General features: G+C 43.5%; 1 protein-coding gene across 1 annotated transcript in view; it reads left to right on the top strand.

Annotated features, from left to right (window-relative positions):
- CACHD1 (cache domain containing 1) overlaps positions 1 to 21,058 on the top strand; it is a 235,983-nt gene that overhangs the window by 191,828 nt on the left and 23,097 nt on the right. Inside the window, 7 exon segments of the mRNA XM_021096540.1 lie at positions 637 to 786; positions 1,449 to 1,572; positions 2,382 to 2,499; positions 7,878 to 8,046; positions 14,257 to 14,399; positions 15,055 to 15,236; positions 16,105 to 16,215. Coding sequence (XP_020952199.1) covers positions 637 to 786; positions 1,449 to 1,572; positions 2,382 to 2,499; positions 7,878 to 8,046; positions 14,257 to 14,399; positions 15,055 to 15,236; positions 16,105 to 16,215 — 997 coding nt within the window.

Genomic DNA, 21,058 nt, shown 5'->3' with positions numbered 1-21,058 from the left:
ACTATCTGACCCCTCCCCCCGGAAAAAAGACTCTCTTTTCCCTCCTCTCTGAGTCACCTGTGCTGTCTGCAACGCAGCGCTTAGTTTCTGGATCCACAGGAAACCTTTGCTCAGAGTGGATTGAGATGGCCCTCACAGTCCCCTCGAGAACTTCAGTGCCTTCTCCACTATCTTTTGAATCTTTTTTTAAATTATGGTTGACTTACAGCAAAGTGATCCAGTCATACAAATATATATACATTCCTTTTCTCTTCTTTTTTTTTTTTTGCCATTTCTTGGGCCGCTCCCACGGCATATGGAGGTTCCCAGGCTAGGGGTCTCATCAGAGCTGTAGCCACTGGCCTACGCCAGAGCCACAGCAATGCCAGATCCGAGCCGCATCTGCCACCTACACCACAGCTCACAGCAACACCAGATCCTTAACCCACTGAGCAAGGGCAGGGATCAAACCCGCAACCTCATGGTTCCTAGTCAGATTCGTTAACCACTGCACCACGACGGGAACTCCTGACATTCCTTTTCTTATATTATCTTCCATCATTGACTGTGCCAAGAGCTTGGCCATTCCCTGTGTTATACCTTAGGACCTCATGGCTTATCCATTCTGAATGAATTTTGTTTGTTTTTAACCCATAGGTTTGATAATGACTGTGAGTAAGCCCTGTTATTTTGGGAACCTCCTTCTGGGAATTGTTGGCGTGGATGTGAACCTGGCCTACATCCTTGAAGATGTGACGTATTACCAAGACTCTCTGGCTTCCTATACTTTTCTGATAGATGACAAAGGTAATCTGCTAAAACTTAATTGTAGGAACGAATGATTTCTTTAACATCCTGAAGAAATAATCTGTAGCTATTCTGATCCTAGCAAAGTGGGAAATGATAGTACTTGTAGAAAAAATGTGCCACCAAGATTACTCATTTGTCATAGAACACCACAGAGATGGCAGAATGAAACTAAAAATGATACATTTGTTTCTTTTGAATTTTGTGTTGAGGGGTAGGTAATAGGTACTTGTATCCTCAGGAAATTAGACTTGAGGATTGAATAACACATAAAATGTGATCCTTGGGGGTTTTTGGTTTTTTGGTTTGGCTTGATTTGGTTTGGTCTTGTCTATACTGTTTTCTTCAGACTTGCTGGCCCTACGTTTCATGTAATAGGCTAGAATATGTTACAAAATGGAAAGCAAATGAGAAGTACCTCCAAAATATTCTCTTTTTTTATTCGACAGATGTTTTGGTCGTTTAAGACATCTTTCTACACTTCAGGGACACTTAAAACAAAGTCAGTTTAAATGCACAGGTGTATTACAGACCAAGAAGTTGAGTGCTGGGCCTTGATCCCAAAGGAGCCCCTATTTGAGACCTGTGAAGGGCACCTTGTTAGCATCAGTACTTCCTCCAATATGTTTCCCATAGCATGTGTCTTTGTTTTCTTATTTCAGGGTATACACTTATGCACCCATCTCTTACCAGACCATACTTACTCTCAGAACCCCCCCTTCACACTGACATCATTCATTATGAAAACATCCCCAAATTTGAGTTGGTTCGGCAAAATATCCTAAGGTAAGGAGAAGGGGAGGGTCATAGCCGTTCGTTTTCCTCCGAGAATAGGACCCACCGGAGTCACATATGACTGTTTATAATAGGATATAAAATACATATATAAATTGTTTTAATGTTATCAAAAGGGTACTCCGTAATTTTTCTCTAAGAATGATAGCCACGGTTTTTGTTTATTTTGTCAAATAGGTAAGGTCCCTTAGGACCATCATTTGGGGAACCCATCTCATAAATCAAACTCTTATGTTCCCACTGCCTTTAGTTGCAAAGTCAGGTATATCTTATCTCATTTTTTCAAAAAGACTCCAGTTATGCCACATTAGAAAATGCTGGCAGACTAAGAGGTGAAGTTGAGGATCAGCTGTAGAGCATGCCAGAAAATAGCTTGGCAAAGTAGTGCCCATTCCAAGTGGACAGCACAATCATCTCCGGCATTTTCTCCTGCAATAAGGAACAGATCGGGTTTTTTCCAACCGTGATACATTATTTTGGCAGAGGGTAACGTATCGAGAAATGGGTCTTTGTGCTCATCGGTTGTAAACGAATGACGGAGTGGTTTGAGACAAGTCAGTCTCTGGAAAGAATTAGAATTGGGGGTGGGGGCAGGGAAGAGAGCAAGGAAGGTTGCTGGCTCCGAGCCGACGGTGCTTTTGCAGATTTGAACGTCTCACGTTCTCTCTTTCAAACGCGATGAGCTTCACTGCCTTTCAAAATCGGGAGGTGGCCATTGACTCCCAGCATCTTCCTGGCCTTTAATTAAGTGCTTCATTTTATCTTTTGCCTGAAATATTTCATGTTGTTTGCCAACGCAGCCTCCCTCTGGGCAGCCAGATTATCGCGGTCCCTGTGAACTCCTCCCTGTCCTGGCACATAAACAAGCTGCGGGAAACTGGCAAGGAAGCCTACAATGTCAGCTACGCCTGGAAGATGGTAAGTGAGAGTAAGGCCGCCTTCCCGAGGAGCTTTGGGGCTTCTCATGCTTCTTCCTCCTGGTGCAGGAATTCTGCAGAGCTTCTGTCTGACGATGCTACTCATCAGTTTTAAAGGGATTGGACAAAGAAGAGGATCCATAGAAATTGTATATTTTTGTTTTCTTTGGTTGATAAAACCAGTCATTGTTCACGATGAAGAAATCAAACCATATACAGAAAATACAAAAGGTGGAAAGTGAACTCTGCCCTGTCCCTTCCAGACTTTGACCTCCCATCTCCCAGAAGTAACCCCTTTGATCACATTCCAGAAAATGGTTATCCAGACACAGGCCTGCACTTCTGTATTTCTGTGTGTGTCTCTGCGCCCGTGTGCACACACAAACTGTAACAGCTCTGTATGTTGCGTTATATAGATGGCCCAGATTTCTTTAAACAATCCCTTATTAATACACATTTACATTAGAGTGTGTCTAGTTTGTTTTTATCCTTTTCTTTTTCTTCTCTTTCTTTTGGGGGGGGTTGGTCTTTTTGCCATTTCTTGGGCCGCTCTCGCCGCATATGGAGGGTCCCAGGCTAGGGGTCGAATTGGAGCCGTACCTGCCGGCCTACACCACAGCCACAGCAGCGCCAAATTCGAGCCACATCTGCAACCTCCACCATAGCTCACGGCAACGCCGGATTCTTAACCCACTGAGCAAGGCCAGGGATCGAACCCGCAACCTCATGGTTCCTAGTCAGATTCGTTAACCACTGAGTCACAACGAGAACTCCGGGATCTCCTGTTTTTATCCTTTTTCAACTCAGATCAGGAAGGTTGGAAGTTTAAAAGAACATGAATGCATACATGTCCTCTTTGGACGTTCTCCAAGGAGAAGAAGCATTTAGATTAGAATTTGGATTATTCCCAAGCATCACAAGCAGACTGACAGTTTGGCCCTAACTGTAGCATCCACTTCAGCTTTCTGAAGAATCATAGAGAAATAGAATCTAACACACACTGTCCATCTAAATTATGTTTTTGTCCTTTCCTCCCTCTTCCGAGCAGAGTATAACAGTGCTCCCATCGGGCCCTACATACTGTAATTGACCAAAGAAAGAGCAGACTTTGATTGTTATCATCAAATATTAATCATTAAACTTAAAATGCAGTCATACTTGAGATTCCCTTGGCAGGCTACATCTGGAGCTTCACCTGTCATTGGCTCCAACTGGCTCTGGTTCTTCAACCCTTTAAGAACTGCTTATTGAACACTGTGAGCTAAGAAGCCTAAGAAGAATGATACTCTCTCTGCCCTCATCAAGCATCCAGCTTAGCAGTGGATGCCAATAATTCAACCACTCTGAACAATGTCTGCATAGGAATGATAGGAATTAGGAGTTGCCAACATGCCTTTACACATGACTCTCCTCTGACTTTCTTGTTTGGTTCTTAAAACATCAGATGGCAACAGTGATCTCTAAACATGGAGATGAAAAGTAAACAAAATAATAAATGAAACCACTTGAGAAACTTACATTTACAAGCCTAATGCTACCGATATTTTACTGATAATACAGATTTGGAACAGGTTAAAGTCTGTTTTGAAACTCTCCGAGTCAGCTTGTTTTCAGGAATGTTTTTGAGAATAATTGCACCGTCTGCCCTTATTATAAATATACAGTTTTTAAATAAAGACCAGTTGCTTTTCACATCAAAAACAGTGAGTCAGACGCAAGAATTCTGAATTTTAAAAATACTTTTATATTTGAAATAGACGATTATTTACCTACTTTATCGTGATTGAAAGCAACTTGGTTACATCCTGGGAAAATAGCTACACTAACATTTGTTGGCACCAACAGAGAAGAAAGGAAATGGAGGCATTTTAAGACTTTCTTTGTACAATGAATATACCTAATGTTAGCATTTTGAAAAGAAGTAGTATCTTCTTAAGAAGAGCCATTCTTCAGTGATACTGGTAAATTCTGGCCACTCTGCTCAGCCAAGTGGATATAATCATGCAATCACTTCAGGTAGAAATGTTCAATTTCTCAGACTTCTGAAATTGTCAAGAACATCACTATGAAGTAAACAAAATTAAAGAGGTAGAGTTCCCGTTGTGGCTCAGCAGGTTAAGAACCCAGCTAGTATTCACAAGGATTCAGGTTCAATCCCTGGCCTCAATGGGTTGGGGATCCAGCATTGCCACAAGGTGTGCTGTAGGTCACAGCCGTGGCTCAGATCTGGAGTTGCTGTGGCTGTGGTGTAGGCCGGCAGTTGTAGCTCCGATTCGACTAGCCCTGGAACTTCCATATGCCACAAGTGCAGCCCTTGTAAAAAGGAAAACAATTGAATAATTAATTAATTAATTCAAGAGGTAATAAATGAGTTTGAAGGCTTGTCTGGTTACCCAGCAATAAGAACAAGAATTTTTCAGCTGTCTTTAGTTAAACTTGGGGGGGGTGGCAGAAATAGGTACTTATCTTGTCCTCAGGAAGTAGATTCTTTTACTAAATATAATTTAAGTAGGTTTAATTACGTTGATCATAATTGGTGAAACTGCTTAGCATCCAGAGATAGATCAGATACTGAATTATTTCACTGAATTAATTTGAATGTAACCTAGGAGAATATGTTAGCATCATTAAGAGATGACTCCTCTGTCACTGTGAAACCCAAGTCCATCTTGGAGCATTGGAGCAGGCTGCATGCTCTGATAGAAGGCTATATTGACTGTCGGAAGGTACTGCAATATTCCTGTGTTACACAGGCATGATTCACTTCAGAACATGAATCCCAAGGACCATCAGTGAAAACAAACCAAACAGAAAACACTCCCCCAGTCATGGAGAGTTCTTCTAGGTAGATTATACATAGTTCCTTAATGCAAAGACTATTTCAGCTAAGAACACAATAGGAAGATTTGTTTTGAAATCTGTTTTCTGGGAATTCCCGTCATGGCTCACTGGTTAACGAACCCGACTAAGATCCATGAGGACGCTGGTTCAATCCCTGGCCTTGCCCAGTGGGTTAAGGATCTAGCATTGCTGTGAGCTGTGGTGTAGGTTGCAGACGAGTCTCAGCTCCCCAGTTGGTGTGGCTGTGACATAGGCTGGCAGCTGTAGCTCCGATTTGACTCCTAGCCTGGGAAGCTCCACATGCTGTGGGTGCACCATAGAAAGACAAAAAAAAAAAAAAAAGAGAGAGAGAGAGAGAGAAAAAAGAAATCTGTTTTCCTTTCCAGTTAAGAACAATTTATAAGGTTTTCCTTTTAGATATTAGGGGTAAGTTTTTTTTCTCTTACAGAATTGACCCAATTATAAAATTAGATATTCTGGTCATTCTGGTAAAGTTTTTGTCTTTTGGTTCTTTAGACTATGGAACACAGGAAATAAACTCAAAGCATGACTGTGCGATGGGAAGAGGAGTAATATGTAAATGCCACTTCAGAATGCCACTCTGTTGCTTCCTAATTTGTTAGATAGAGGAAGAAGATTTAATTTGCTAATCTAGTTGAATATCTTTGGCAGCGGTACTTGAAAGCAGTTCCAGGAAGATGCCAATTTTCCCTGTGTGTAAAAATATTTTGCAACCATTCTCATAAACCCTATATTACACTTAAGTCTAACCACCCTGGTTAAAAATTTTCTCCTTGATCAATAAGTAAATCCTTTGAGCTGCTTTGGTTCTAAATATCCCTAGGCTCTGACTTGGCTGGTTATTGCTCTTTTCATTTATTTATAAACCATCTTTTAAGTAGATTCCATTCATCTCCTAATAGAATGGACCTCCAGAAGTTTATCTTCCATATGTGTGTGTGTGTGTGTGTGTGTGTGTGTTTTGCTTTTTAGGGCCCCACACACAGCATGTGGAGGTTCCCAGGGGTTGAATAGGAGCTACAGCTGCCAGCCTGTACCACAGCCACAGCAATTCAGGATCCAAGCTTTGTCTGTGACCTACACCACAGCTCACAGCAATACCAGGTACCTAACCCATTGAGCGAGGCTAGGGATCGAACCCGTCACCTCGTGGTTACTAGTCGGATTCATTTCTGCTGCACCACAACAGGAACTCCTAGCTTTTTTATATTTTTAAATCAACGATCTAGTACAAAGTAGGTTGACTTAACTTTTGAGTCATTGATAGACATTTTTTCCACCAAATTTTATTCAAGCATCAGTTTCTAGGAGCAAAGTGAATTTGAAAGTACTCCTGTCCCTATATATGAGCTTAAATTAGGCCCAGCTACAACACAGGTGCCTTTCCCGGTCCAGAAAAGACAAGTCAGGCCAGCTTTGCAAGGGAGCCATAGAATTGGCTCCGAATCTCAGATTCTAGTCACCTCTAGCTGGGAGAAGGGAGAGCGTTCGCTGGGAATAGAATGCGTAAACCAGATTCTATATGAGCTGCTTGTGTGAAGTCATAATTAGCATTTAGAATAGGCAGTTCTCAGGACACTCATTGCAAAACCAACTATATATTTTAAACTGCATTTCAAACCCAAGCAGAAGTAAGTATTGCATTCTTATGCCATGTTCCAACTTGTATCCATCAGCTTAAATAAGCAGAAGAGGACTAGGGTCACTATTCAAGGGACTATTTTCTTTTTTGGTTTTTGTTGTCGTTGTTTGGGTTTTTGTTTTGTTTTCTTTTTAGGGCTCCACCTATAGCAGATAGCATTCCCGGACTATGGGTCAAATCAGAGCTGCCCGCCTATATCACAGCTACAGCAGCAGTGGGATCCGAGCCACATCTGTGACCTACACCACAGCTCAGAGCAACGTCAGATCCTTAACCCATGGAGCAAGGCCAGGGATCAAATCTGCATCCTGGAGTTCCCATCGTGGCTCAGTGGTTAATGAATCTGATTAGGAACCATGAAGTTGCGGGTTCGATCCCTGGCCTCGCTCCGTGGGTCAAGGATCTGGCATTGCCATGAGCTGTGGTGTAGGTCGCAGATGTGGCTCGGCTCCCGTGTTGCTGTGGCTCTGGCGTAGGCCAGCAGCTACAGCTCCGATTCGACCCCTAGCCTGGGGACCTCCATGTGCCAAGGGTGCGACCCTAGAAAAGACAAAAAAAAAAAAAATCTGCATCCTGTGGATACTAGTTAGATTCATTTGCGCTGTGCCACACCGGGAACTCCTCAAAGGGACTATTTTCTATTCCCTTCATTAGCTCCATGATTTTCTGTTACCTACATTAACTTTCCTCAATCAAGAAGGAAAATAAAACGTGTAATCCTTTGGCGGGGCTCTTTCTGCCCATCTTCACGTCTTCCATTCACTCATCGAATATTTTCCTTGTGGATTAGAAGGCAGAGATGATAATGTAGGCAAAGTCACACCCCCAGGAAGGAACGTTCATGTTCTGTACTCGAATTTCTTTTATTTTTCCAGGTCCAAGACACCTCCTTTATTCTCTGTATCGTGGTCATACAACCAGAAATACCTGTCAAACAGCTGAAGAACCTCAACACTGTCCCCAGCAGCAAGTTGCTGTACCACCGGCTGGACCTCTTGGGCCAGCCCAGTGCTTGTCTCCACTTCAAACAGCTGGCCACTCTAGGTAAAGCCCAGCCCATCTCAGCTCCCTCTGTGCTCTTCCTCATCACAGCTCACCACGAGCGGCGGTTCAAATCCAGCAGTTGAATGCCTCTGGTGCCCATGTGACAATCCCCCTGCAAAAACGATCCGAGGCCTTGCCTTGTATCGGGTGCTCCATCAGACCCTGAGAGGAGGATTTGTGGGTGGGTGATGCATTAAGGATGACCTCTTAGAAGCCACTGTCAGACAAAAAAAAAAAAAAAAAAAAAAAAAGGAGTTCCCATCGTGGCGCAGTGGTTAACGAATCCGACTAGGAACCATGAGGTTGCGGGTTCGGTCCCTGCCCTTGTTCAGTGGGTTAACGATCTGGTGTTGCCGTGAGCTGTGGTGTAGGTTGCAGACACAGCTCGGATCCTGCGTTGCTGTGGCTCTGGCATAGGCCGGTGGCTACGGCTCCGATTCAACCCCTAGCCTGGGAACCTCCATATGCCGTGGGAGCGGCCCAAAGAAATAGCAAAAAGACAAAAAAAAAAAAGAAGCCACTGTCAAGGATGTGAGGGAAACAGGCCAATCAAGGAGGAGAAGTCAAATGAGAGTTTGATTTTAGGTGAAAGTCCAGCCTGAACCTAGTCTGCGGTGTGGAGGTTGCTTTGGAGTGTACATTTCATTGCAGAATTTTCCCAGGCTGAAGAAAGGGAGCTGGACTTGCCTTAGTCACATGCAGCTTTCTGCTAGTGCTGGGCAAAGGGGTCTTAGTGGCCCAAAGAGTGTCCCTCCAAGGGAGTCACTCGAGGCAAGCTCAGATACGAGGACCCACAGGGATCCTGGGTAGAAGGTGGAGACGTGGTAAAGGTTGACCGGGGGCCGCATACCTGTATATCCTTTTAGCATTCTACAGCTAGTCTTCAAAAGAGCTGAGGAAATAGGCCCATAATTCAAAGGTAGCAAAAAGGAATTCATATTTGTTATGTGCCCCATGTGTTACATCATCATCTGAACTGACCTATTACAGGTGAGGATGTTGGCTTTAACAAAATGCGTAACTTTTCCAAGGAAACCAGGCTGAGATGTGGTTCATGCTTCTCCAAGCCTGCAGCCGCCTCTCATTGCGGGCCGCCCTGGGCCAGGCACATAGGAGGTGTCTGTGGAGTATGTTGTCGGTACAGCCCAGTATCCTTACAGTGCTGTAGAACCGGCATTCTCTCTTTCACTGTTGAAAATACTTAGGGTATGGAATTGCCATCATGGCTCAGCAGAAATGAGGACACAGGTTCGATCCCTGACCTTGCTCAGTGTGTTAAGGATCTGGCATTGCTGTGAGCTAGGGCGTAGGTCGCAGATGGGGTATAGGTCGTAGATGTGGCTTAGGTCTGGCATGACTGTGGCTGTGGTGTAGGCTGGCAACTGCACCTGCAATTTGACCCCTAGCCTGGGAACTTCCATGTGCCACAGTTGCGGTCCTAAAAAGCAAAAAAGAAAAAAGTAAAATACTTAGGGTTCAGACAGTGAATATGAATCATTAGACAGCTGGCAAACCGAGTAGAGGGGGCACAGATGGGAAGAGAGCCAAAGTCCCTTGTCTCTAGGTTCCAAATGAGAGTGCTTGCATTTGGGTTTCTCTCTTCAATTCCATCCCACAGACTTTCTGCCTGGATATGAGGTCAAGAAAACAGGCCAGACTGATTAGTCTCATCTATGGCACATTCCAGCTTGGAGAGAGCCAGAGATGTCTACATGGATCTCTTGGTTTCTTGTTTTTTTTTGGGGGGGGGGGGAAGATTGCCTTTTATTTCTATGCAAAAGAGCACGTGTGTCTTTAATTCATTTGATTTTATGGCTGCACCCATGGCCCATGGAGGCTCCCAGGCCACAGACTGAATCTGAGCTGCAGCTGCAGCAATGCCATATCCATTCACCCACTGCGCTGGACTAGGGATTGAACCTGCACCTCCGCAGCCACCGGAGCCACTGCAATCGGATTCTTAACCAACTTTACCACAGCAGGAACTCCTAATTCATATTTTTAAGAACTGCTTCCTGCAAAGCTAAGATATGCATGATTCTTTTAGCTACTATGGGAGCTAGCTGAACAGTACTACACTGCTGATAAAAAGGTGGTCACTATTTTTAAACAATACAGTGAAGTGCAGCGGTTTTTCTTGATGAGACAGAAGCGCAAGCTTGGGGGAGGAGTGGGTTTTTGTTGCTGTTATTGTTTCTTTTGGGGCTGCCCCTCAGCATATAGCGTTCCCACACCTGGCATCAGATCCCAGCCGCAACTGCAGTAATGTCAGACCCTCTAACCCACTGTGCCAGGCCAACGATCAAACCTGTGTCCTGGCACTAGGAGATGCTGCCAAGCCCATTGCACCACATTGGGAACTCCAAGCCTAGATTTTTTATTTCCTTTGGATAATAATGCCTTATACCTACACTGTCCAATATGGTAGCCACTGGCCACATGTGGCTATCGAGTCCTTAAAATATGACTAGACCTGGAGTTCCCATCATGGCTCAGTGGAAACAAATCTCACTAGCATCCTTGAGGACGAAGATTTGATCCCTGGCCTTGCTCAGTGGGTTAAGTATCTGGCATTGCCATGGGCTGTGGTGTAGGTCACAGACTCGGCTCACATCTCACAGTGCTGTGGCTGTAGTATAGGCTGGGGCTACAACTCCGATTTGACCCCTAGACTGGGAACTTCCATAGGCTGCAGCTGTGACCCTGAAATGACCCAAAAAAAAAAAAAAAAAAAAAAAAAAGACGACTAGACCAAGTTGAGATTTACTGAAAAAGTATATTTTCATACTTAATTTTTTCATACTTAATTTTTTGCATTGATTACATGTTAAAGTGATAAATGTTTTAGATATATTCGATTCCACAAAATAAACTAGTAAGATTAACTAGTTTGTTTTTGCTTTTCTTCATGTGGCTACTGGAAAATTTTATTGCATTTGGGGGTAGCACTGTATTTTAGTTGAACAGTGCACCTTGCAGAGATGCTCAGAAAATGAGAGCTTATCAACTCCGGTACTTTACTCAGGACTATCGGTCTGATCCTGGGTCATACAGACAGTGTCTAACTTTTACTGGGTGCTCTTTCCCCTGTGCCCACCCAGCTTCACGTTGGCCATAGAATCCCCCCAGGACAATGTTTAGAGGGGTCGCTGAGGGCAGTTTAGTATCAGTTGGTAATGAAATGAAGCAAGATAATTGAAAATTTTTTTAAAAGAAATGGAAAATAAGAGAAACAATAGCAAATGAGTGGTTTCCATCTAATCTCACTCATGACGGGGATTTTTGAGGCAGGGTGTTAAATACATGTCAGAGTTCCCTCCTTTCAAGAGACCTGAAGGAAGGGACATTGTCTTTCTTGGTGCACAAAGAGAAATTTTAAGAGTACACCATCCAGTGCAGTTAAGTACACTAGTACGTATATACGTGAGTCTTGGACATGAGCTATATGCCTAGCTCTTAGACCTTAAGCTTCGGGTCCTCTATCTGGGTTTTTTTTCTCTCCTTCAATCCATCTTCCTGTACCAGCCTTTTCAAAAATGCCCAGTCTCTTTCCCTACAAGAAACACCCACTCCCCAAGTTCTCGCTTCTCCCCTTCCCCTGGCCCAACTCTGGTCGCTGAGGTATTTCTTGTATTCTTGTATTCTTTTTCTTTTTTTCTTTTGGCCTCGCCCATGGCCCATGGAAGTCCCCAGGCCAGGGATCTCACCCACACCACAGCTTCAGCAATGCTGGATCCTTAATCCACTGCGCCACAAGGGAACTTCCGTGTTAATCTTATTATTTTCCTCTTTTTTTCTTCAGTCTTGTCTCTCCACCTGGGTCCTAAGCTCTTGGCATTCCAGGACAGTTCTCTCTGTCCCTGGCACATCTTGCACAGGCAGCCCCCTGAGCATATGCACATGAATTCGCAGCATGCTCCAGGCAACCTCTGGTTTTCTTCCTCTTGATATATACAAAATAGTTATCTCCCAGGCTATACCAAAATGATATGAGAATTAAATGAGACAGCATTCCTGGAAGCAGCATCTTCTGGTACAGGCAGACTAGGTAATTCTGATCCTTCCTACTGAGTTCAACCAAAAATCCAAAAATCCTTTCAAAAAGTATCCAAGAACTAACCTGATCAGTAGTGGACAAAGTCCAGGAGAATATAAGAACCCAAAGAAGAAAGCTGCTTTTACAGAGCACATATTTACCAATCCAGAAGAAACAGCTCTGAAATTAGCTTTGGATAGCTTCTTAGGGTAAGGGAGAGAGGCAGAAATCAAATTCAAGGTCTCAAAAAGGTAGAGACTAATAAGTGAAACTGCTCCCTTCCACCACCCCCACATGCATGCTTTTAGCAGAGGTCCCAAAGGACTGTATCTTTAGGGTAAGGGTGAACTGGAACTAAATCTGCTCATAACTTGCAATTCCTGTGGTCTGAGTTGTCTAAGGAACCTCACGTATTAACTTATCATGGACCAGGCGAGTGCCAAAGTCTCACTGTAAAGCACGTGAGCCAGCCTCCTGTCTCCTTACTGGGAATGGTTTCCGCCTTATCATCCTGCCTCATCCTGGGGTGTGGCACCTGACAGAATCAAGCAACAGTTCTTTCTGGAGGAAGATATTCCCATCCTGTTGGGCCTCAACAACTATGCAACTTTGTTTTTAAGTACAATGCCCAGCACAGTCAGAGATAACCAGGCCACAAGCAAAGAAGACACCATGAGTGAAAACTAACAAAAGCAATGGGAAAGGACCTGCAGATTTAAATGACGAAGGGCAGGTGATAGTGCTTTCTACAGCTTTTAAAAATATACAACTAAAAATATACAACTGAAGAGTAGAAAATTTCAAAGACAGGGAGTTCCCGTCGTGGCGCAGTGGTTAACGAATCGAACTAGGAACCATGAGGTTGCGGGTTCGGTCCCTGCCCTTGCTCAGTGGGTTAAGGATCCGGCGTTGCCGTGAGCTGTGGTGTAGGTTGCAGACGCAGCTCGGATCTCGCGTTGCTGTGGCTCTGGCATAGGCTGGCAGCTACAGCTCCGATTTGACCCCTAGCCTGGGAACCTCCATATGCCGCGGGAGCGGCCCAAAGAAATAGCAAAAAGCCAAAAAAAAAAAAAAAAAAAAAAAAAAAAAAAAAAAAGAAAGAAAATTTCAAAGACAAAGATGTAAGGTTTTTGCTTCATAACATTCATCAGGAGGATTTCTGGGCTTTTTCTCTTAGATAAGACCAACCATTAAATATGTATACGTTAGCTACTCCATGAACACAGCTTTTGTTTACATCATGTTTGGTGTTCCCCACCTGCGAAAATATTTTTTAGTTGGTTTTTGCATCAACTCTACTCTTTTTTTTTTTTTTTTTTGTCTTTTTATCTTTTTGCCATTTCTTGGGCCGCTCCCACGGCATATGGAGGTTCCCAGGCAAGGGGTCTAATCGGAGCTATAGCTGCCAGCCTACGCCAGAGCCACAGCAACGCGGGATCCAAGCTGCATCTTCGGCCTACACCACAGCTCACGGCACCGCCAGATCATTAACCCACTGAGCAAGGGCAGGGATCGAACCTGCAGCCTCATGGTTCCTAGTCCGATTCGTTAACCACTGCGCCACGACGGGAACTCCATCAACTCTTCAGTTTTTCCTTCTTCCTCAATAATCCTACTAAGCTGAACAAGAAGAATTAATATGTACAATGCACTTGACATGTGCAAACACTATTCAAAATGTTTTAGCTGTTAACTCATTTGCTTTGCATATATTAACCAATATAATTCTCACCATTGCTCTGTAGGTTGGTGTTAATATCCACCCCCCCTGCCCCCACCCCGCACAGTAAAGCACCACATGTACTACCATCACATCACACAGCCAGGGAACAGTGGAACCCAGGTTTGAGCCCGTCTGGCTCCATGTCATATGCTACTTCCCTGAGCCTAGTAAGTGTGAGATGTTATATGTAGTTCTGAGCTTGTTGAACATTTGCCACTTTCAGCACTTACATCTCTTCAGGTTCCCACACGACTGTAAACTCCCTGCAGGGAGAGGATCTGGCCTTCTTCCTTCCCAGCTCCTTTCGGGGTGGAGGTCTTTGCTTTCCTTACGGAAGACTTCCCCTAAGCCACCGCAGCTGGCAGGTTGGCAGAGCCTTGGTCGTGTCTTTGTTGGAGCCTGAGATGCAGGCTCCGTGTTCTCAGGCCTGCTTTGTTTGCTTCTCTTTCAGAAAGTCCAACTGTCATGCTGTCTGCTGGCAGCTTTTCCTCCCCCTACGAACACCTCAGCCAGCCGGAGACCAAGCGCATGGTGGAACACTACACAGCCTATCTCAGCGACAACACCCGCCTTATTGCCAACCCGGGGCTCAAAGTGAGTGCTGGCCTGGGGCTCCATTTCTGCAGGCCCGGGGGTGGGGGGGAGTGCTGGCAGTGACTCTTTGAAGAGGAAAGCTGGGCTCTGGATCTGTGCCTCTCAGCTGGAGAGCCAGAAAGGCAGAGGGTGGCCCAGGGGACGCTGGATGGTGATGACCCTTCTGATGGATTAAGAAGCCCTGTGGGCCAGATGAAGAATCTCTTTCAGGCCTTAGATGCACTAGGGATTTTCTAGGTAGGGGGTGTGAGTTAGAGACCAGTGGAACTTTCCCAGGGGAACGAAGTAAAGTGCCCCTACTGTCTGTTGAGATAAGTACGATGAAGTATAAGAAGCAGAGATTCAGTGGGGGGGGGCGGTCGGGGGAGGGGTGTGTGTATGTGTGTGTTTAATGCTGCACTATAGGATCTTTCCTCTTAAACATGGACAGCCTAGCTAGGATGAAAAATTGAGAGAATCACACATCCACTGGCTATATTTCAGTAAGCTTTTGTTTTCATCAAGTTTGGCTGTATCCATCTGCCGTGGCAAGATTTTTAAGAAGTAATTGGGCTTGGCTTCTCTGCAAGAGAGCTTTGGGAAGCTCTGCCAGCAGGCCGTTCTCTTTTCATGTGAGTCTTAAAGGATCCCTGCTATGTCTCCCTTTGTTTCCCAGTTCTCTGTCAGAAATGAAGTAATGGCTACCAGCCACGTCACAGATGAATGGATGACACAAATGGAAATGAGTAGCCTGAATACGTACATTGTCCGCCGTTACATAGCAACGCCCAATGGCGTCCTCAGAATTTATCCTGGTTCCCTCATGGACAAAGCATTTGATCCCACTCGAAGACAATGGTGAGTTTTCGGGGCTTCCGTGATCAAAGGTTCCCCCCAATCCTGAAGGGACATGATAAGTACATAGAATAAAGCAACTTCAGGCGATCATATTTAAAGAAGATACTTTGATGGCAATGAAAATCTGTTTTTGAAGAGTTTTTTAAATGTAGTATTAACAATAGCTTTGTGGGTTTCCTCTGTCAACAGTAGCTCTTTGTGGCACTTTTGAGATGGAACTGCTTTATGCTTGGCCATTGCAGTTCCTAGCAGTTTGATCCCCACCTTGTAGGTAGTGTCCACAGTGGTGACACTGCCTGTGATTATGGCACCCAGTTATAGCTCTTATGTGACCTATGAAAAATGGGGACACATGAAAAACACCTTTTTATCTCTGGGCTTTATTTTTACTCTGTTTGTCAAAAACAAGAGCTAGTCAGGTGGTAAAACAGCATCCTGGGCATAAAAACAGGATTTCTAGTCTCAGGCTGCTTATTAACTGAGTCATGGTGAGTCGGCTATTACTGTGACCACCTGTTCCTCCATCCTTACCAACCCGAGGTGCGTTTTAATGTGCCACATTGAAGTTGTTTCTATCTCTCTTACTCATTTTTATTTTAGCCACTAAAACATCTGTACTAATAGAGCGTATTAAAAGTTCACATGTATATTGAATTCAGTGTCTTCTTTAAAAGAGAATTTCAGATTTTCTTGACCTCTTGTGTTGATGCTACTACCATCAGACATAAAAGGTAGGGATCCTTTTGAATAGGAATGGAACCTAGACACAGTTGATAATATGTTTTAGGGTTACAAGCTGTCTTTTCTTTGACATTTACAGAATGTGCTTCATGCCCTAAAATAACGTGACTTTCTTTCGTCCCCATAGGTATCTTCATGCAGTAGCTAATCCAGGTTTAATTTCCTTGACCGGCCCTTACTTAGATGTTGGAGGAGCTGGCTATGTAGTGACCATCAGTCATACAATCCATTCTTCCAGGTAATATTTCCCTTAATTTTGGGCTCAGCTCTTAAAACACTTCAAGGAGATTTTGAACATTTCAATAGAAGAGTGGACACCACGAATTAGTGGCAAAAGTTTGACCTCCGATGGGAGGGAAGCTGTGGTTTGAATATCTTCTTTAGCTGTGACATCTCGGATTTCCTGCGCTTCCTCCTCTGGTCTGTAAAATGAAGACAATACTTACAAGATTATCGTGTGATTGCGTCAATCAAAAGTGCCTAGCCCTGTTTTGGCCATGAGGGTGCTTGGGAAGAGAATTGGAAAAAAAAGATGTTAGATTCCATAGAGCAGCCGTTCCTAGAAATGCCAGTCCTAAGTCAGTCAAAGAAGTAGCACCAACGGCCTGCCAATTATTACTATCAGAGAGTGTTTTCCAAGCACAGAGTAGTTTTAGTGAAGGAAAAAAAAGCATCAAGGCATGAGATGGTTACCTTTTGTATTTGGCTCTCTTTAGAATTACACAAGAGGTTTTTGTTGTTGTTGCTGTTGTTGTTGTTATGGTTTTGTTGCTGTTTCTACTTTGTCCTTGCAGTCTCTTGAAAAATGAAAAGGCATTTTGAAAAAAAATTGATCTTCCAGGAATGCTCTAAAATGTCAGTATCCCTGTAAATATATTTAGGGCGTTTTATATTTCAGGCTTTTGAGGTTTTGTTCCTTAAGCTATAAATGTCAGTGAAATGCTGGGTGGAGAGGCAAGTCAAACATGTTGTTTTAATTCCTGTAGCTGTTTTTCCCTAGCAACCGAGAAAGGCCATATTTCGACTGGTATCTGTAATGATGCTTTAAAATTTATGGGAGACAGCTTTCCTTGCTTAACTTGTGCTTTTCACCGGTGCTCATTATATGTCAAATGATTGACATTCCGTATTCTTCGAACGCACGCTCATTGGAAGCAGGACTGTGTGGAGTTTCAGTATCATGAGCAGGGCCCTGCCGCCAGCCAAATATTGGTTTCTTTTCAAGACGTGGTTATCTGTTTGGCTCCATCACATATAAACAAGTAAACATTCGTTTAGAACAGATCTTTTCCATGTTTTCATTAACAGACCATCTGTAAGGCATACGCCTGCTATTGTCTGAACAGCAAAACTTGTCATCCAGCCCATATATTCTAATCAAGTGAGCACAAATTAAACAAAGGTGCTTTCTTTGAGTGGACAGCAGTCACCTCGATCTTCAATGATGGTGACACAGGCCAGAATCGGGCTCTTAAAGATGTTCTCGTGGGAGCTGGAAGAGAATGCCTACCCATGTATATGCCTTTCTCAGTCTTTGCCACTCCAGCCAGCTTTTTCCACCTGCCCACTTGTGATCAAGAGCCATTTGCTTTTCTTCCTACAGGGTTCTTTTTGTTGCACAGGTGGGGGCGTGGTCCCAGAGAGATGCAGATTTTTATGCTCGTATGCATATTTTTGCTAGATTTTAAATGGGTGGAAGAATTTTCATTTAGCTAATTTACAGATATTTATGGCGTCAGTCCAAATGAAGCATGATGGAAATATCACGGGCTTTCAAGTTGGAGAAAAATCTGGGTTCAATTCGCTTATGTGGTTACTCTTTACAGAGTGTTTAATGTACAGAAGTTTAGCTGTTCACATTTAACAAGAGGTAAATATCCCTTTAAATCCTGAATCCTGTCCATCAGTCACCCAGTGAGAGTGTATTGCAGGAATAAGTGTCTGTTCTTGCCACGATCAACCCACCATCCCTTGGACTTGAGCATTTGAACATTTTCCTTAGCAGAGCGTGTTTTTATTATTTAAAGCCATGTATTTCATTCACCATAGTTTAGAAAGTAAGTCACCTACTGCTCTGGTTTTGAACCAAAGCAACTCTAGCTTTAATGGATGTAATCAGAGGCTCTAGAAAGGTACTTTTTCCTTTCTTTCTTTTTTCTTTTCGCTTTTCTTTTTGTTGTTGTTGTTGTTGTTGTCTTTTTTGGTCTTTTTATGGCTGCCCTTGTGGCATATGGAAGTTCCCAGGCGAGGGATCAAATTGGAGCTGCAGCTGCCAGCCTACACCACAGCCACAGCAACCAGATCCGAGCCACATCTACCGCCTGTACCACAGCTCATGGCAATACCGATCCTTAACCCACTGAGCAAGAACAGGGATGGAACCCGCATCCTCATGGACACTAGTCAGGTTTGTTATCGATGAGCCACTATGGAAACTCCAGAGGTACTTTCCAATGATTTCCAGTGATGTGCCAACTTAAGAACCTACCCTCCTCCTAAGATGTGATTCTACTCTGAAAAAGCCAATTTGCCATTTACTGATTGTATGACTATAAGCAAGTTCCTTTTGGCCTTGGTTTATTCACCTGAGAAAGTGGGATATTAGGGCCTATCTCAAATGAGCATTTAGGGATTACATTAGGTGTTCCCTGGCGGCCCAGCTGGTTAAGGACCCAGCGTTATCACTGCAGCAGTTTTGTGGCAAGGGTCCGATCCCTGGCCTGGAACTCCCACATGCCCCAGGCATGGCCAGAAACAAGGGGTCGGGGGGATGACATTAAATAATATGTGTGAGACTCTGTGTCTAACACATGATAGGAGTCAATAAATGTTAAATACTTTTTAAGTTATTGCTATAGTCCATGACTCCCTGAGCCTCGTATGTAAAACAGGTAATAACGCCCAGGTGGAACTGATATAATGAGAATTAGAGATGATACATGTAAAATGCTTAGCTTGCCTGTGCTGAGTCCCAATACATGAGATCAATTTTTATTATCATGCTATTCATGCTTTAAATAACTGGCGTTTTAATAGGTCAGAAGAGAGACCTTATAACTTATGCTAATATTCAGCTGCTCATGAAGCACTCGTGTTCAGAAGTGACTGGGCTGTGCTTTTGAGGACAGGTGTCTCAGTGTTCACTTATCAGTTACCTATAGTAACGATGCTGCGATTCTTTCATCAGCATTATTAGAGCCCCGAGAATCCATGCGTGCATTAAAAAAGGATGTTAATACAGTAGAGAGGGTGAGGTACAGTCAAAGATTAAGGGACTGGTCGGTTGAGTCTTTGACAGCGGACATCTCCCCACAGTGCTGCAAGCAGCATGGACCATTGTGCTGGGAAATGTAGACCTGGTTTGATTTTTCTGGGGTAGTCTTTGTGCGTTGCTATGGCAACCGTGTACATTTTTCAAATGCTAGACTTCAATGGGCAACATATATTCTTTTACTTCAGCATATTGATCATACGGGAACAGATGGCAGTCATACAGGAAAATTTAGAACCAAAATCAACTTGTCCCTAAAAACCAGCATTGTATCTTTTCACTGAGGCAGCCGAAGTGTTGTACAAGGAACCAGATTTCATACTAGTCTCTAAACCAATCAATCAATCTTCTTTTTAACCATTCTGAACCTAATTTTTCATTTCTAAAATGGAGAACTATCATTCCTTTCTGATGTCTTCACAGGAAATTAAAGAAATGGTATGAAATTGCTTAGAAATTCTTGAGTGCCAGGCAGATCTAAGGAGGCAGAAAACCTATGGGTTTGGAATGTATGCTTTGAAATGGAAGGCACAGAGTTTAAATTCCCTCTTCCACTAGTTAGCCAAATACTTAACCTCCCCAAGTTTTAGTTTTAGGTTTCTGTGAGAAACAATTGAAATGGTGCATTGAGATGCCTGCAGAGTGCCTATAAATTGTAAACCTTCTGTAATGATGGTTATTGTTTAGACTTCATCACTCACTCCTGAATAAGCAAGAGCGGTTTAAACTGCTTTTGATTGATGCTTCAACAAACCATCATGTTCTACGATGCAGAAATCTTGTAAGGTAACTGAGCCTTGGATTTCTTCCATAGTAGAATTTAAGTTTCTTGAGTAATAATAGGGCCTCTTGTTGATGCAGTAGCCTCTCAAAGCAGTCCCACAATGGGCTTCCCCATGCCGTGCCAAAAGCAGTTTGAGCACTTTCTCTGATCGAAATTTCATTACAGGTCATGGTCCCTTTGTCTCGTGTTTATTTGTTTGTTTGTTTGGGAGGAGGAATGGGGGGAAGTGGTGAAGACTGGGTTAGTATGTTAGTATCACTATTGACAGTAACCAGTTATCTACATGACAAAGCTAATTTCACGCCCAAGTTTTGATCTTCGAAAAGAGTGTTTTACTTTGGGACGTTTCTTCTGCACGTTCCAGTTACTCCTTTTAAGGTTTTTGTCAATAACAGCCCCATTTTTCTTCTGGTATTTTCTTTATAAAGAAATCAAGCGGAGAGATGTTGGGCTCTTGAAACATGCCACGTTGAGTAAACCCTGCACATTTTCAGCCACAAAAGTAGAGTGTTAACCCAAGCCCCTCCAACTATCCATGAACATAAACAGGGGTTGGGGAGGGGGGAGACTCACTTCCATGTCAGAAGTTTATGCTTCTGATATATCTGGCAATTTCTTTGAAAGATGAAAAAGTTTCTTCTCTGTCTAGGTCTAAGATTTAAGCCCTGTTCACTTTTCTTGAGAGCAATTTTTCATTGTTGGGTATTTTCAGTATGTTAGGCAGTTTGCTAAGCACTGTAAACACACTTTCATTTAATCCCAGTAACAGCCTTTTGACCTATTACTATTACTAACCCCATTTTCAGATCAGAAAACGGAGGCTTAGAAAGGTTAACTAGTATCTCAGGAGCCACATAGATAGAAATCAGCAAGGCCAGGATTTGGCCCCAGCTCTGCTTGACTCCAGAGCTAAAAGGCTTGCAAGCCCCAAACAGGAGCTTGGTGCTCCCGTTTTGGAAAGGAGCATTTTAGGATGGAGACCAAAGTTGCCTCTGAACAAGAGAGTCTTGTTCGGGAATACGAGCT

Source organism: Sus scrofa, chromosome 6 (assembly GCF_000003025.6).
Source record: "Sus scrofa isolate TJ Tabasco breed Duroc chromosome 6, Sscrofa11.1, whole genome shotgun sequence".
Lineage (NCBI taxonomy): Eukaryota > Metazoa > Chordata > Mammalia > Artiodactyla > Suidae > Sus > Sus scrofa.
The sequence above is the reverse complement of the archived record's forward strand: the minus strand, read 5'-3'. Positions and strand labels throughout refer to the sequence as shown.